Source organism: Takifugu rubripes, chromosome 17, assembly GCF_901000725.2.
Source record: "Takifugu rubripes chromosome 17, fTakRub1.2, whole genome shotgun sequence".
NCBI lineage: Eukaryota > Metazoa > Chordata > Actinopteri > Tetraodontiformes > Tetraodontidae > Takifugu > Takifugu rubripes.
The window spans coordinates 11,802,560-11,819,539 of NC_042301.1; the positions used below are offsets into that span (position 1 = coordinate 11,802,560).

At 45.8% G+C, this 16,980-nt stretch overlaps 1 protein-coding gene across 1 annotated transcript; it reads left to right on the forward strand.

Moving 5' to 3' along the window:
• The first annotated feature begins 1,266 nt into the window (after positions 1-1,266).
• On the forward strand, positions 1,267-14,560 carry gna12a (guanine nucleotide binding protein (G protein) alpha 12a). Its single transcript, XM_003972297.3, has 6 exons — positions 1,267-1,992; positions 4,797-5,015; positions 10,199-10,249; positions 10,324-10,524; positions 10,756-10,962; positions 11,840-14,560. Exons 1-6 carry the CDS (start codon positions 1,699-1,701, stop codon positions 11,999-12,001), a joined length of 1,134 nt encoding a protein of 377 aa, XP_003972346.1. The 5' UTR covers positions 1,267-1,698; the 3' UTR covers positions 12,002-14,560.
• Positions 14,561-16,980: the final 2,420 nt, after the last annotated feature.

Genomic DNA, 16,980 nt, shown 5'->3' on the forward strand with positions numbered 1-16,980 from the left:
CAGCCACGCTACATTACGTCCGTGACACTGAAAGTTTTGGACATCCTAGCCGATTATTATCTTTTCACAGTTTGATGGCTGAAGTTTAGCTGATGCTGCAAAGTTTTTGCTCTTGACACCTGCTGCCATGAAGCAGGAAGGGGGGGGCTGCTGCTGCTGCTGCTGCTGCTGCTGCTGCTGCTGCTACTGCTGCTACTGCTGCTGCTGCTGCTGCTGCTGCTGCTGCTGCTGCTGGGGTGGGCCAAAGCTGAGGTTCAGCCTATTCATGAACACCGTTGGTGAAAATTAAGCCCTCCACCATCTGCGTCTCACCCCAACTCAAGGCATCTGTGCTGATAAGCCAGATGCCACACAAAAACTCCATCCCCGACAAAAATGTGCCAAACCTTCAGCTTCCTCCCAAGGCCCAAATGTTTTCACCTCGGTCCATCAATAGTGTATTTGTCATTGGGAGAAGCCCGAATACAAGACAAAAAGTCTGAAATGCCTCCAGCAATGTTCACTAACTCTTAAAGCCTCCTGTCACGCTGGCTGAGGGGGACCATTTTATGAAATATGAAATAGCACAGCTCGCCACCGGGGACAGTGGTCTGTGTTAGTGAGATGCATTCAGTTTAAACCCCAAAAGGTTTTTGTTCGTCCAGTATGTCCCCTGATGTGCCTGTAATCTATTTTTCAATAAATTAAAAAAAACAATAAAAAAAATAACAGCTTCTGCAATCGGGTATGAATACCTTAAACATGTTTGGTTTTTTTTGGTGGGTAGGGTTTGTAAATAAATGCTGCTGTGACAGAAGAGACAACTCTGACCTCAGTATAACATGATAGTCTTTGCATCCTAAAACTGTACTTAATGCTGTTTTTAATTATGGTTGGTTGTCTAATATGATCACTGTTGGAGGAAGAAACTGCAAACCAGCCAGAGATGCGTGTTGTCATAGTGACCCTGTATCCTTGTCCAACACAGATACATGGGATGACATTTTACGCTCTGATGCCATGTATCAGGTTTTTTTAATTAAATAAAAACAAGAAAAAAATGTCTTCTCAACAGAATAGACTTGCAGCACTTAAACTTTACAATCACAAACAGATCTGTCAGAGTTTATTCTAATATTTAATTAGCCTGAAATAGTATTTAAACCTGGAGAAAAATGGCCGATTCTGCGTTTCCCTCCGTGCTGCACGCTGACGCCCCCGTCGGTGAGTGTGGGAATGGCAGCTGCTCCGTCTGACCATCCCACCCCCGGAGGAGCTGCTCCCTCTGCCCAAGTTCACAAAGCCGCCGGCCGCAGACTCTGGGAGGTTGTCACCGCGTACATGCGCGTCTTTGTGTTGACCAGGAGCCGCTAACCTTTTGTTATGGATGGGAAAGGCGACTTTTGAAAAACTTTGCCTTTTTTGACCAGGCGACGGACTCAAATGTTTGATTGAACTTTTATATTTATTTGTTTCGTCGGATTGTTTTTTGGGTTTTCTTTTGTTTGTTTTGTTGGTTGGTTGGTTGGTTGATTTTATGGTCTGACCAGTAAGGACTCGGGTTGTCTGTCCCCCACTACATGTAAACTTTAATTTTCACCGCTATAAAAGTGCGACTAATCGACTGGATGTTAGCGGACGGGGGCCACTTTCATCTGAGGGGTCACGTCCTATAATGAACATTTCCCCAGCGGAGTTGCTCTGAACTTTTCCCACGACATGTCGGGAGTGGTCCGCTCCCTGAGCCGCTGTCTGCTCCCGGCCGAGGCCAGCCGGGACCCGGGCAACAGCAAGGAGAGCAGCCGGGAGGCGCGGCGCAAGAGCCGGGAGATAGACGCGATGCTTGCCCGGGAGAGGAGAGCTGTCCGCCGGCTGGTGAAGATTCTCCTCCTCGGTGCTGGAGAAAGTGGAAAATCCACGTTCCTCAAGCAGATGCGCATCATAAATGGGCAAGAGTTCGATAAAAAAGCCCTTCTGGATTTCCGGGACACGATCTATGAGAATATATTGAAGGTAAGCGCTTTTATGGCCTTGGGATAGATTTATCCTAGATTCATTATCTGTAATAAAGTGTCAAACCATTCCTGGATGTAAAAATGTGAGAAAATAACGCTGAACTATGAGCAAACTAATCAGGATAACTCAACATTCACTGCCTAAAATGAGTTTCCTGGCTCTGGGAAATGGTGTTCTTTGACATATATCTGGTATTTTACTGACCAAATTGTTGATTAACCTTGAAATAAATGACCCTAATCATCAAAAGCAGATATAATTCCTTTCTTCAGTGCCCCCCTTTAATCCCTCCACAGTCGAGGTTCACTTGCTGAAATGCACAGAGAGGTTTGTTGACATAGTGCATATTTCTACCCTGAAGTGTGTGTCGGTGGGTGGGTGGGTGGGTGTGTGCGTTAGTGTGTGTGTGTTGTCCCTTTGTTTGCTGTCACGGCTGGGCCTCCTTCACCAGCTAACAATACCAGACTATTCCTGAGGGATGAGCACATCCGCCCTGAGTGCCGCACAGCCCAGACCAGGACGATAAGAGTCAGACAAGGCAGCACAATACCGCTGAATACCAGCATACACTGGTGGTACTGTCTGTCTGTCTGTCCAGGGCCACATCACTGACAACACCCCCTGTCCGCCCCATCCAACCTGACCTCTGCGTTCCACCTCCACTTAACTTTCAATTCCAACGCTAACGTGTCTATTTGTGCTTTAACGAGCATTAAAAATAGGTGCTGATGAATCTAAACGGGCTTTGAGTCCAAACCATCCGGCGCCGGTTAAAGCTCATCCATCATATTCTGCGCTGGATATCGCCGCGCATCGTTACACACACATTTCTCCAGCCTGACATATTTGGCGTGAATTCGAGGTGATAGAAAAAATCAGGAAATAGAGTGTAACAAGATCTAATCAGCAACGCTAACCATAAATCCCCACCTCACGCAGACAGTAAATTAAAATAGATGGTCTCAGCTGAAGGGTGAATCATTTACCCCCGATAATTTAATCCACATGACAGGGATAGGACGTGGAACTATTACGCTCTCTTGCACAATCTGTGGTAAAAAAGATCTTATTTTTATCAGATCTAGGAGCCGTGGGAAAATGGAATGGGAGCGTTTTCTGGAGAGTTCTAGCTCTTTTGTGAGCGCGAGCATGAATACAAGGATCTCTGGTTGTGTTTATTTCAGTTCACTCTTGTTTTTTTTTGTGTGGCATTCGTAAGAAAAACAAAGTCTCAAGGCGCTTGGCTGAAGGCCGACCCCCAGCAGGGAAAGCTGCCCTGTAGCAGGGAGAACCTCAAGCGGGACCAGTCTCGCACCACCTCTTGTTGATGAAAGAAGGGAAGAAAAAGGAGAACAAAGGAAGTAGGGAGGATGGAGAGAGTACCGAGGTGTGAGGTGGAGTTCAGGTGTGAGAGTCGTCAAACATTAATTGGTGCCTGCGATATTCCTGTGCTGGCTCTAAGTTTTCCTGGTCCTGATTTCTCTGATTATCTTTGTTTGCACATCATTAGAGTCTAATCTGGATGTTTCCCTCCAACACACAGCATCAAAGGGGATCAGACAGGTTGTCTCCCACTTATCACCCGCCTTCTCCTCCAGCTTTAGGAGGCTTTCAGGTCGAAATAATTCCCTGATCTTATTCACACGTCCTTGCTCATCAGCTCCCTTCTGCTCCCACAGTGTAAATAGTTGAATTTAAAGTCTTGAACTGCGTGATACTTATGGGCTACGTCTTCGTTTGTTGACGCCTTTGATGCTTTGCTATGCCTGATGACTTTTTACCCCAAATTTTGGATTGTTCCACTCCGAAATCGCCGAGTTCCTCTTCAAACAGCATGTTGTCTAATGATGCCAAGGGTCATTGAGATTCAACGCAGACGCCAGCGGCTGCTTCCGGCTGCAGGGTCCCACATCGTGTAATAACACTATAATAATGTTAAATCCCACAAATGGACGTAAAGAGTCAATTATACAGTCACATGGCTTCAGAAGCATCATATTGTTCTGAACAAGCGTTCCACACAGTTGTCCTCAGCTCAATCAGCTGGAATGCTTGTGAGCTGAGGCCTCCCCTGAATGGCCACTGAGCCCCTGCGCATCCATGGTTCCCTCTGATCTCGGCAGGAACCTTTTCATCAGATGAAATAAACAAAAACAGGGATGACCCGACATTCAAAGTTTACCACCGGAAATCTGGGACTACACCTGACACCCGTCTGTGTGGAAGCAGCCACACTCCAGGGTGGAAAAGTTGCATCTTGCCTCTCTGCGCCGTTCTGGTGGCTTATTTGACGTTTTCAGCACGCGCGCGCTCACACGACGACCTCTGACCTCTGCAGTGGACGGATATTGTTTGCAGCTGTTGCTCAATCAATTAATCAAACAAACTGGCCCTAATAAAACAAATACATGGCGGTGACACACTGAAGACAACTGAAAGGTTACCGAGAGTACGGCGCCACGTTTGAGGATGATGAAAGTGTCAGGTCACATGATCAGATTACAGGATGCTGAATTGGAACGATACGATTAACTTGGTTAAAAGAGGTTTAATAAGGACAGAAAAGGAGACATATAAAAGATTTTGTGTGTGTGTGTGTGTTTGATCAGACCTCCCAAGCTCCGTCCACATGGTTCTCCTCAGAAAACCACCAGCAGACACACATGTTGTGACTACATGTTCACCGCTAACATCATGTTAGCATATGCAGCGAGAGCTTTTTTCCTCCCTCTGAGTCATCGGGGAATCTTCTGTTTTGCCACATTTTGGCTGAAATTGTACACATGGGTGTGTCTTTGCAGGGCATGCGTGTGCTGGTGGATGCCCGGGACAAGCTGGGCCTCAGCTGGCAGAGCGGCGAGAACGAGAAGCAGGGCATGCTGGTGATGTCGTGGGAAGGACGCGTGGGTGTTTCAGGGGTGGAGCCAGGCGAGTTCCAGCTGTACGTGATGGCGCTGAGCGCTCTGTGGGCAGACAGCGGCATCCAAGAGGCCTACACACGCCGCTCAGAGTTCCAGCTGGTGAGTTCATAAACGTCATAACGCACCCTTTTGTCACCAGGTGTGATACCATCCATGACCAGGAGCTAAAACAGTCAGTTTATTGGCCACCTAAAAAAGAAGTAGCGGGGAGCAGCACCAAGTCAGTCCGGCGGATGTGGGTGTTTTGCTTCTTCTATCCTATTTTTGTTTCCCCATTTGGAGATTTTCCAAAGGTGTAATTACGCTGACTGAAAGGGGAGGAGGTGGAGTGGAGCCGTGTGGGTTTCCATTTCCCTGCTCAGCACTGCACTCTTTTCAACGCCTGGCTGGTCAAATTCACAGGAATCAAACAGCTTTATTATTGAAAATTTTTACAAAGAGGCCAGATTCAATGAAGTGGCACCTTTACTTTCCCATCAAAATGACTTGCTGCAATTTTCATCAATATTTGCCAGCTGAAAGCCCCTGGATCTCCCTTTAAAAGCCATTGTGACTTGAGAGGCATGTCGGATTTTGTTATTGTAGGGTAAAGGTACAAATTTACCAATTCTTATTCATTCTTTCTTTGTAGAGGTGATTTTAACTCAATTTATTGTGACAAAATTAATAATTAGAAAAATTCTCTGCATCATAGATGGGAGTAGGTGCCCAGCAGCAGTAGTGCTAGTTTTTAATTTAGATCTTTTAAAGCACCTCTGTAGCTCCCCTGTAGAGCACTTTACATTACACGTCCATAAACACAGTAGAGATGACCTGACAGGGTGGCGCCTCCTCATTAGGGACAGCCAATCAGACACACCCTCGTGCACTGACGAAACACTTCAGGAGCTATTCGGGGTTCAGTATCTCACTCTTGATATGCAGGACTGAACCAGCGACCTGCGTATCGCTGAAGCCAGCTGCAGTCTGACATAACTCTACGGTCAAAAGGCTGAATAAAACCCACTTTTGAGCACAGAAATGTCAGAAATGTCAAACTAATGCTGCTGGACAGGTCAGTTAAGAGGCAACGAATCATTTCTGAAACTAAAATGTATTAAATAGGTTATTTTGTAGAGCGCCACAGCTGCTTGAGAAGCTCTGAGCGCTATGAGAAGCCCACTGAGCGCGTGCAGAGGAGAAGACCCTCTCCTTGGCTGAGCCAAAGGTCCGAAGTGATCGCCGACCGTCTCGCAGCAGCAGCGTCTCCAGCTCCAGAGCGGTTTGTCTTGGCCACGGCGGCGAGTTCGTTTGCCCGTCTCTGGACGTTACAGAGCGGCTAAGTTTAACCTTTTACCTTGCTGCACATTTTATCAGTGACAAAACTATCCGGAGACAGACGGAAGCCATTTCCGTCGCGCTCTCACTTGACATGGTGTGCGTGCGTCTGAGACAGTGCGCGGCTCGGGGTCAGACTGCCTCCCCTTATCTGGGGTCGCTGTATGATAAGGCTCTTATGGAGCAGCTGCTCATGCTCGCACACATTAGTGTCAACAAAGTCCATCATAGCAGAAATCATTTTCTGTGCAGCCAAACGCCTGATAAAGTTGAAGCTCCAGTGTTTGTCCAAGCTCCAGCGAAAACAGACCAGTGAGCCAGACTTTGAGCTATTTTGAGTCATCATATCGGCTAATTCAGCCACACACAAATTCATTGGTCACATCTGACCTGTGAGCCGTGCCAGCGTTGCTGCTACCGTGCACAGTCTGACCGTAGAACAGCACACCTGCTAGTAGCATCGCACTTCCCTAGCGTCACGGCTAACGCGGGCTGTTTTCAGCTCTTCGTTTTGGGTTTACAGCCTATAATTTAGACCCAGAACTTTTTTAAAAAAAGCATCACTGCACTCCAGTTTTGGCATCTAACAGCTATTTTTCAGTCTGTGGGACCAAAATAAAAGCCAAAGATTTATGCAGTTGCAGACTTGCATAATAACACACCCGGGGCCTGATTTTATGTGCAAAACTTCATAGTGGCCAAAGTAATTTTAAAGCAAACTAATGGGTTTTAAATCTGACCGATGCACAGATACATAGAAAGACCTTCTTAGGGACTGCACGTAATGAACTGAGCGCCGCTTTCTTTTAAAGAAAACCCAAAAAGTGGAGCAAACGTGCTGAGCTAGACGCTCCTCCACCACCATCCCCCATTCCTCGCTCTGTGCTCGGAGAGGTTTTCCCGGGATACCGCAGTCAGCTTTTCCCAGGCGCTGCTGGAGCTCAGCCACGGGCTGACTAGGCGGAGTCTGAGGAGAGGTTAAAAGAGAGGAGAAGAGTGAGGAAAGAGAAAGATAAGCAGAGGGCCAGCTCACGCAGGAATTTTGTTTACTTGTGTGCTTCTCCGTGTTCTCGCCGCACCCAGATAACACGCAGATTGATATAGAATAAACACGGACCTGATCTGGCCGACACAAACAAGGCCGAAGATCACGTTAAACTGGGAATGTTGTCTCTCTGCAGAGACGTCCTGGAAGGATGAAGGGTTGCTTGGAACCATTCAGGGAACGTTTAAGCCCATCAGAGATGAAACAAGACCATAAAAACTGAAACACAGCAGTCTCAATGGGAATTCAGCCTGGCACTCTAAAACTTTAATAGCACGCCGCGTCTGTGGTGTGTAAGCGTGCACAGAGTGGAAAAATCGTTATTGTGTATTTTTGGGACTCGTTGACGTCGCGGATCACATGTTCACGCTGGCGGCGGCTTATTTTCACAGTTTTGTGCTCACTGCTCGCAGGGAAATTGAGGTTTCGCTACAACTGCGGGGGGAACGTTTGATTCAGAGCCATTTAAAAGTTTTGGATTACTTTTGTAGACAGTATGTTAGTATATACATTATATTACTTCTTTAAATGGTATTTTCAAAATAAAGGCATATTTAATCACAGATTAGAAGTATTAAAGTGAAGTAACTGTTGGATGATAAATCAGGTAGTTGCAGCTCATCCAGTGACACAGAGGTAGCTTAAAAATACACCCCCAGCACACACAAACACACACACACACACACAGTCTACAGAATGTGGGTTTATTCAGGTCTTTGCTGTAGTAAAGCCGCTAATCTGCCTTTATACTCCATGAATGGAGACATTCCTCTAGATTTACTCAGTCACACACTCACACACTAACCCAGACAGACACTCTATGTCTATCTCACACACACACAAACACACACATGCACACACACTCACCCACTCACACACGCAGATGATTTCTTTCAATTGAAGTTCTTGAGGCATCAAAATAAAACTATTGCATATCTCTCTCTGTGGGAATTCCCCTCTCTTCTCAAGATTGGGGTCTGCACAGACCAATCACAGTCCACAATTTGTGGTTCCTATTGCTGCAACACTGAAAGTGAGCAATAGTAGGTCAGCAGGGTCACGGGGTCGCCTCTCACTCGCACCGGGGTCACACTTCCTGGTTATTGCACCACATGTCAGGACAGGCAGAGCGGAATTAAACAGCCACGTGATGAATTTTCTCTCCGGCCGGCTCATTTCAGTGAGAAGACGAATGTACCAGTGCTCCCAGTACGGATCCAAACAGGAATAATGCTTTACTGTTGCGAGGCCCAAATCTGTGTGAGACAGGAGCGTAAAAATGTATCTGGGTTCTGTCTGACTGGCTAATCCCTCCCATCCCAGCCCACTGTTTTCACACACACAGCTGTTTCCTGTTGAATGTGTGTGTTGGACAGCGACAGAGAGCGATTCATTTTTTAAATGTGGTCAGAAACGGCAGGTGTGACTCAGAAAAAGACCGTCTGAGCTCCATCCTGAGCATTTCTATTGTTGTGCAGGAACGTGGGGCGTATTTATTGTAAAACATTGTCAGGTCTGTAAGGCACATTAGTGCTGATTTCTCTATGATGGATTACTGGGCTCAAGTTTCCAGCGTCGGCTAATTGATTAACCGTACGAAAATCAAAGGAACTGGATGGAAAAGTGCAGCCAGACTGTAAAGGCTGCATTAAAACCCAATCAGCCGTGAACAGGAGTCAACATTCGTTCTACCAAATAGACCCAGAGAGAAGAGAGGTGAAACCTAAAGATCTAGTCTGAGTGGATAAATATCATGGGCTGTTTCTGCCTCCGTGTGCAGAAAACGACCAGATCACGTGCAGCATGTGAGCAGGCGGTTATCAGCAGTGCAGAGAGGATAGACTTTAAAGAAGCAAGCAGCAATAGTTACGCAAGAAAGGAAAGAAAATCACAATGCAGGATAAGATTGTGGCAAATTCAGGCAATGATGCATAAAAGAAGCAGTTTGTTCACACTGAAGCGATGTTTATGTAGAACTGCCGTTTATTCACCGCAGACTCCAGCGCCACTAATCTGCCCACAGACAGAAGAGTAAAAGTCTGTCATAGCTCTCATTTAACCCGCTAGTTCTGTCCATCCTAGCGACCCGTTGGAGCCTCCTCCTCTTACCTCGGCTGACGGCAGTAAGGAGATTCATGTGATCTATGTCTGTTCTTCAGTTTAGGACCAAATTGATCAAAAGTCAGCGCAGAGTGATGTTATTAACTGTTATTAGGGGCTGACAGGACTAAGGGAAATGAGAGCGATCATATACATAATTCATGCCGTTATGTGTCTGTTCGTCCGCTCACACGTTCAGGCACGGTGTAGCCGCAGACGTGGACTTTTGACACGTAAACAAACATCTGTTAGCCTCTCAGCCGAGCGGTGGCAGAGCGCCGCGGCTGCGTGAGGGCTTTTAATTGAATTTATCCAGATCAGAAGGTTTTAACAAGGGCGGTTAGGGATTGAGCCAAACAAAGCCCAGTTTCAAGAAAACCCAGCCTTTTTTTCTAAATATGACCTTGATATATTGAGCGGGATGAAGTTTTGAAAACAGTATCTACATCTTAATTAATGCTCTGCTCTGTTCAGCAGTTGGTCTTTGCCCAGAAAGGACAGGGAAACGATAATAAATACAAATAGGAATATTTAGGCTTCTATATAATAGTGACCGCACAGAAATGTGTGTTCTGGCCATCTCCTGATCCAGTTAAATCCACAGCTGCTCATCATGATGATGTTTTGATTGATTTGTGACTAAATGAAAAAACAGCTTCTTTGGAATATTAATCAAATATAGGACCAGAACAGGACGTTACCAGATAAAATGATTTGATTGGATTTATTTGTTTGTTTCTTTGGGCCCGTTTCAGCATTTAATAAGATGACGTGGTCGAATTTTGCAGCTGTGATTGATTTGTGCTCTTCCTGTTTTCAGAGCGAGTCAGTCAAATACTTCCTGGACAACTTGGACCGCATCGGTCAGCTGGTGAGTCGCCATGACGACAGACTCCTCACCCCTGTTTCCTTCCAGTCTTTGATCCCCACTTGGTGTTTCGGCAGAGCTACATCCCAAGCAAGCAGGACATTTTGTTCGCGAGGAAGGCCACCAAAGGCATCGTGGAGCACGACTTTGTCATCAAGAAGATCCCGTTTAAGATGGTGGACGTGGGAGGTCAGAGGTCGCAGAGGCAGAAGTGGTTTCAGTGCTTTGACGGGATCACGTCTATACTATTCATGGTCTCATCGTCGGAGTACGATCAGGTAACTTTTCAGTCCGCGTTAAGATCATAGTAAAACATTTCTCTTGTCATTTCCTTTAACTTTATTAACTTAATTCACAGCCACACAGAGCTCTCTTTGTGGTTTGCTGTGGAAACTTGATCGCTCCCTCAGCGTTGGCAGTGTTTCAACCCCACAATCATATGACGGCGACTGAATCTCTTTGAGATAAAGGCTGGTTAAAAAGAGGAATAACTGTGTTTCTGTGCTCAGGTCCTAATGGAAGACCGCCGGACAAACCGTTTGGTGGAGAGCATGAATATCTTCGAGACCATCGTCAACAACAAGCTCTTCCTCAACGTGTCAATCATCCTCTTCCTCAACAAAACAGACCTGCTGGTGGATAAGATTCGCACAGTCAACATCTGCAAGAACTTTCCAGAGTTCAGAGGAGACCCACGCAGGCTAGAGGATGTACAGGTGTGTGTGTTTGTTTGTGCATAATGATGTTCATCTGCTGTATAACACACACACACACACACACTGGTGCTGACTTACATACTGAAAGACATCCGGGCTCCAACATTTTCCCATGAAAATCTCCGACCGTGGAAGCAGATTTAGCATCAGACAAAGATGTGAAAAACTCACGTAGCAGAACATCGATCGGCCCTGCCTGTCGTGGCCATCCCATCGCTTACAGTCATTGTCAGAGTTTGATCTGAAATGGTCATTAAGGCACCACAATGGCATTCAAGAGAGCACTAACACATCGACTGTTCAAAAAGCTTTCGATAAGACGGCGGAGGAACGGCCAGGATGTTTAGATTCAGAATCCCCCAGTTGGTTCGCATGCTGGAATCTCTCTGCTCATCAGAGAAAAACTCATCAAAGTGATTTATTCCCAGATATTTGATGCATTCTAAAATGTCTGTCAGAAACACGTCACTGTCGCTTTGAAACTTTATTTCCTGCATGCATCGAATCATCTGTGTGTGGCCAAGAGGCAGACAGGAAAACGGTTCCTGGCCTGAACTGAGCTCTATTGTGAATAAAAATACTAAATGTTGATGCATTCTTTAATCCTGTCCCCCTCCACACACACACACACACACACACACACAAACACACACACACACACATGTAGCGGTTCCTTCTCTGCCTGAAGTCATATGTGAAAACCAGATTAAAACACTGGTTAGCTGCACACACGGCTCATAGAGATTGATTTTCCAGGTTTTAGCTAATCCTCGATGCTGCTGAAACACAGCAGCATCTCGTACAAAGATTGTTTCATACACAAGATTCCGATCAAATATTCAAGTCCCTCTATCTCTTCTCTCCCTGTCTCTCCCAGGCGTTCCTCGTGCAGTCGTTCAGCCGTAAGCGGAGAAACAGGAGCAAGCCGCTCTTCCACCACTTCACCACTGCCATAGACACGGAAAATATCCGCTTTGTCTTTCATGCCGTCAAGGACACCATCCTGCAGGAAAACCTCAAAGACATCATGCTGCAGTGACCTTGGTGACGCCAGATGGCACCCCCCCCCCATCCCCCACCAACCGTACTGTGAAAACCAGCCGTGAACCCGGCCCAGACGTGTATATTAAACACAACCTCTGGGACAGCCATAAGTGACCTATGGACCTGTGGGGGCGCTCCAGCCCACGTCCTCCTTCCTGCAGTCCCTCGTGTGAAGGTTCCAGAGAACAAACCCCAGCATTTAACCTGCATTAATATGCTGGAAAGACCGTCATCCTCTCATCCTTGCATTTGAGGAAAAATACAATGCAGCGATAAGAAATGAGCACTGAAAGTGTGGTGGTTTTTTTCCCTCTGGTCTTTGTCGATGACTGACAACCCATTTGCTAAACCCCATCAGACTGCTGCCAGTTCAACTCGCCCCATCCAACCGTGCGAGGGAGAAGCAGGAGGGAAAGAAGAGGAGGAGAAGAGGAAGAAAAAAACATTTAGAGCTGAAGAATGTCTTGTCCTCATATACACGTGACGGAGGGAGAGCGCTGAGGGTTCGGGCCCATGCTGGTCATATGCTGTGTTATGTGATAAGATTGCACAACTGGCCTGAACTTTCAGAAAGAGACTAATGTGTCTTACGCTCCCTGGACGCCGCCGTCTTTACCTCCGCTGCCCCGCCTGTGTTTATCCTCCAGCTGCACAGCGTGCACACCCACCCAACAGCTGCAGATGATGAGTCTCATCCTTCTTTTCTCATCCTCCTTCCCTTCTCTCCTCTCTCAAACCAGAGACTCTTGTTACATGAAATATGCACAGGCAGGAATACACAGTATGATGTAGGATTCACCACTATCTTTTCCATCATCCCATCGCAACAGCTGCGCATGTTACGCTGCTTGTTGGCATTCCTGTCGCTTGTAAACACGGAGGGAGCTCCGGTGTTGAATGGTAGATTAGCTTTTCCCAGTGTCATCTGTGGCAGTATTGGATTTATGGAGGTGTCAGAGGTTTCAGACAGGACTGGTGACCATGGTGGAGCATGCATTATTCAAAAAGTCACATAAATACTGATGAGAGTGTAAAAATATGATAATTACCATCCGGAGAAGTCAAGCTTTCCGAGAGTGAAGCATTAGTAGATGCAGTTTTGATAAGTTGTGATGAAAAAAAAATCTCGTTTCCCACAATCATATAGGATCGCAGCAGCATTTCTGATTTTTGAAGAGCTCTGTTACCAAGGAAACGTCGCCTCCACCCCTGGAAAACTTGGGCTGCTGGCTCGCACCATTTCTTTTAGGCGCTGTACGTCTACAAAACACTCGTCAAAATAGTGTAAACAGACTAGCGTGGAAAGCTAATGGTTTGTCAGTGCTCCCAGTGGATTGTGGGATGGCTAGTTCAGCCTGTTCCAGGCTCTTTTACAAGGTTTTTAAAAAAAAATTATTCCCATATCATTTCTAACACGGTGTTATTAGATTATAATATATCCCAGACTGATCATTTCATGAGACTTTTATATTCACAGCTCCATACAGACGATCATAAGCACACAAACGAGCACATGAATGACTTTTGTTTGGACTCTTGGTGAAAGGTAGACAATTAGAGAACTAACTGTGATGAGCCTCGACGGGCAAACGATGATTTAATGAAAAAAGAAACTACTCTCTGAAAAATGTAGCACACAAAGTGTTCTGTTGGTTCATTTCTGTCTTTCTGCACTGATCAACGATGGTGGTTAAACTTGAATGATTTAATGGCTCCCCGAACAGCCGATCCTGTATCAAAACATTCTAATGTTGATGTACATTAATTCATAAGTGTTGCAATCTTTGAAGAAAATCTCGGCCCGCATGTAAATTTGGTGCGTAAAAAAAGCTATTTAAAAAAAAACCTCATCTGGATTCCATATATTTATTAGAATTATAATAACTGTCTTTTGAAAAGAACAAACACACAACACCTGACGGGATTGTGCCCCAAACAACTCATTTTCTTTTCTAGAAACCCGCAATTCTGAGACGGCAAGTGCAGTTTCTCAGATGGGGTCGAGTTTTATTGCCGAGGCTCAGATTTATTGTTCAAGTTGTAAATCTGAGCCGTAATTGTCTTCAGTAGCTCCCAAGGTTTTTTATTTTGGTACGCAGCAGTAGGACCCTGCTCCTCCCACCTGGACCTGGACCCGGACCTGGACCTGAACCCAACCACGAACACTTCCTCCTCCCAACACTGTATTCAAGAGGCATGTTTATACTCCGTACATGAATAGTGTGTTTGTGTGTCATGTGGTGAGCTCACATTAGAAACGCCGCACTGTCCTGCGGTGCCGCTGCAGCTGAACTGCGGCCGCAGCGTTTGTCATTTTTACTAACCTGACTGTACAATCACACCTGTCTGTAAGTTTGGTCGTTGCACTGGATGTGTCAGAACAAAATAGCCGGAGAGGAAAACTGTGGGGGGACAAAAACAGACAGCAGCCTTTTAAAGGTAAACAGGATGGAGGCAGACCATGAAAAGAGGGAAGTGTCCTTTCTGCTTTTGTTTTGGTTCTGTTTTTCTGTTCCGCGGTGCTGAAATACAGACGCTGCCTTCTGCTGAAAAATGCTGTTTCATTATTTTCTCAACGTGGGTGTCTGTGCGGGTTTGAGTCCGTGCACATCAGAGAGGGAGGTCGAGACCCCCTGTGTCGGAATGTGAGGGAGGGAAGAGAAAAAAAGGAAAACCCGTTGAAAAGCAGGAGTAAATAGGGTGAAGAAGAAGAAGAAATGTGGGAGGAAAACCAAATTCAAACATGTTTTCTTTTAATTTCCTGGAACACAATGAGAGTCCCTCTTCCACTGTGGGAGTGAAGATTGTTGAGGCTCCTGATAAGTAGCGCCGTGCTGACGGACGGCCTGGAGCCTAACCGCAGGCTTTTATTTCATCGAATGTAATCTGAGGCCCGTCGGCCTGAGCCATCAGAGCGAGGCGATATCTCTGTTACCCAGCAGAGGCTGACCTTTGCTTTGGCTTTTAATCAGAGCGGCTCTGATACACAACAGGCTGGGAGTCACGAGGGAAGGAGGGAGTCTGGTAAGGACCAGAGCTGACTTTCAGCATTGTTTGGAAACCGGTGGTTAATGTATATTTATTTACACAGGAAGTCACTAGAATATTAAGGTCCACTCACACACACACAGACACAAACACACAGTGCAGGAGACAGAAATGAGGCTGCAAATGTGTAGGCACAGGCTGTGGGAGGGACGGACAAAGGGAGGAAGACCGACTACAAGGAAAAAAGTAGGAGGGTGGAGGGAGAGAGGAGGTCATGTTTCCTCTGCTGAGCCCACTTCCTGTCCTGATCCCAAAATGGAGAGACTGCAAAAACGGCTTCACTCCCCCTCCCTAACCCACAAACACACACACTCACAGAGACACACAGACTCACACAAGCCAGAGCTGCACCCTGCAACGTAGATGAGAGGAAAACGCAGCAAGCAGAAAAACATACCCCCCCCAGTGGTTTCTGAAATACGAGGAAGCTTTGGTTTACAGAGGAAGAGGACATTTTGTCCTCAGGTTACAAGAGTGTATGTGTGTGTGTGTCTGGTGTGGGGGGCTTTTACTGGAAATGAGAGTATGTGGAATACACCCATTTATGTGGTTTTAATCTCAAACCACGGCTGCACCTCAGTGGTGTTTTAATTTTCTTCCCGTTTCTGGAGACGTATCGTTTGAACTGCTGTCAGTGTTTTCACGTACAAAATAAATGCAACATCAAACAAAAGGCAAAGTGAAGAACATCACCTGCCTCCAGTACTCTAGCGGTTATGTAGTTCAGACTGCACCAGTCAACAAGAAAATTACTTTCCAACCTACCTCTGAATTTCTATTTTATTTTACCTGCTGCTGTTGCGTTTGATGTAAGAATCAGGAGCAAATTGTGACACGAGTCTAAACACTCAACTAACAGCCATTAGTTTTGAAAAGCATGATTTACTAACAATAGCTTTGTAAACCTCTCAAAAGTTTGCCATGTTTAGCCCTTATTGGCAACGCTGTTAGTAGACTATACAGGAAACACGCAGTTATACGGTCAAAACCTTCAAAATCATTAACCTCCATCCTGCCCTTTCCGTCGCTACCATTTTGTGCCACGGGGGGCGGTAGTGAGTGAGTTCCCCTTGAAACTCAATCGCGCTCACACACAGATTCAGCTGGTTGTTATGATCTGCCATATCTTCCATATGCAGCCATATTTAACATTTTTATGGGTAAAGAATCAATGATGGATCTGAGATTTGATTTATTTTCATAATAATCACCTCAGCCACAGAAATACTCATTATCTTAAATATGGACAGTGAGAAAATTGTCAATATGTATAGAACAAGTCTGTGTGTGTGTGTGTGTGTGTGTGTGTGAGAGAGAGAGAGAGAGAGAGAGAGAGAGAGAATTTTGTCTCATGATTCTAATTATGCCCATTTTTCCCTCAGGCTATTCTGATTGGACCTACAGCTGAACTCTGATATTTAATAATGAATACTTCTACCCCACCACCACCACCACCAAACACACATACACACACACAACAACTGGCAGACTCCCACTGTGAAACATAAACATCAACTGGCTCATTAGCCGACGATTTGACCGTGACACATGCTCGAACTTGGGGCCATGCTGTCATTAAGCTCCTCTGTTTTGCTTCACGGTGACATTGAGTTTTGCTTTATGGCTTCTGGCATCTTTGCTGGATGTGTTTTCTTGGCTGAGTAAAGCCAGAAGCTTAATCGGACCAGATGACCGCAACAATTACGTGTGTATAACAAGGAATATCGCTACACGCATGTCTATGAATGCAAACTTCTTTCTCCTATCAAAATTCAGCTCGTGTGAATCATTTATAAATGGGTTCTTCATCTGGGTTTCTAGCTTCTCCATTTTAATTCAAACATGCACGTGATCTCTAATTTCTAATACACCACTGTGCAAGATAACTGTCTCCCCTTGCAGGCGGAGAAGCGCATTGCATAATGC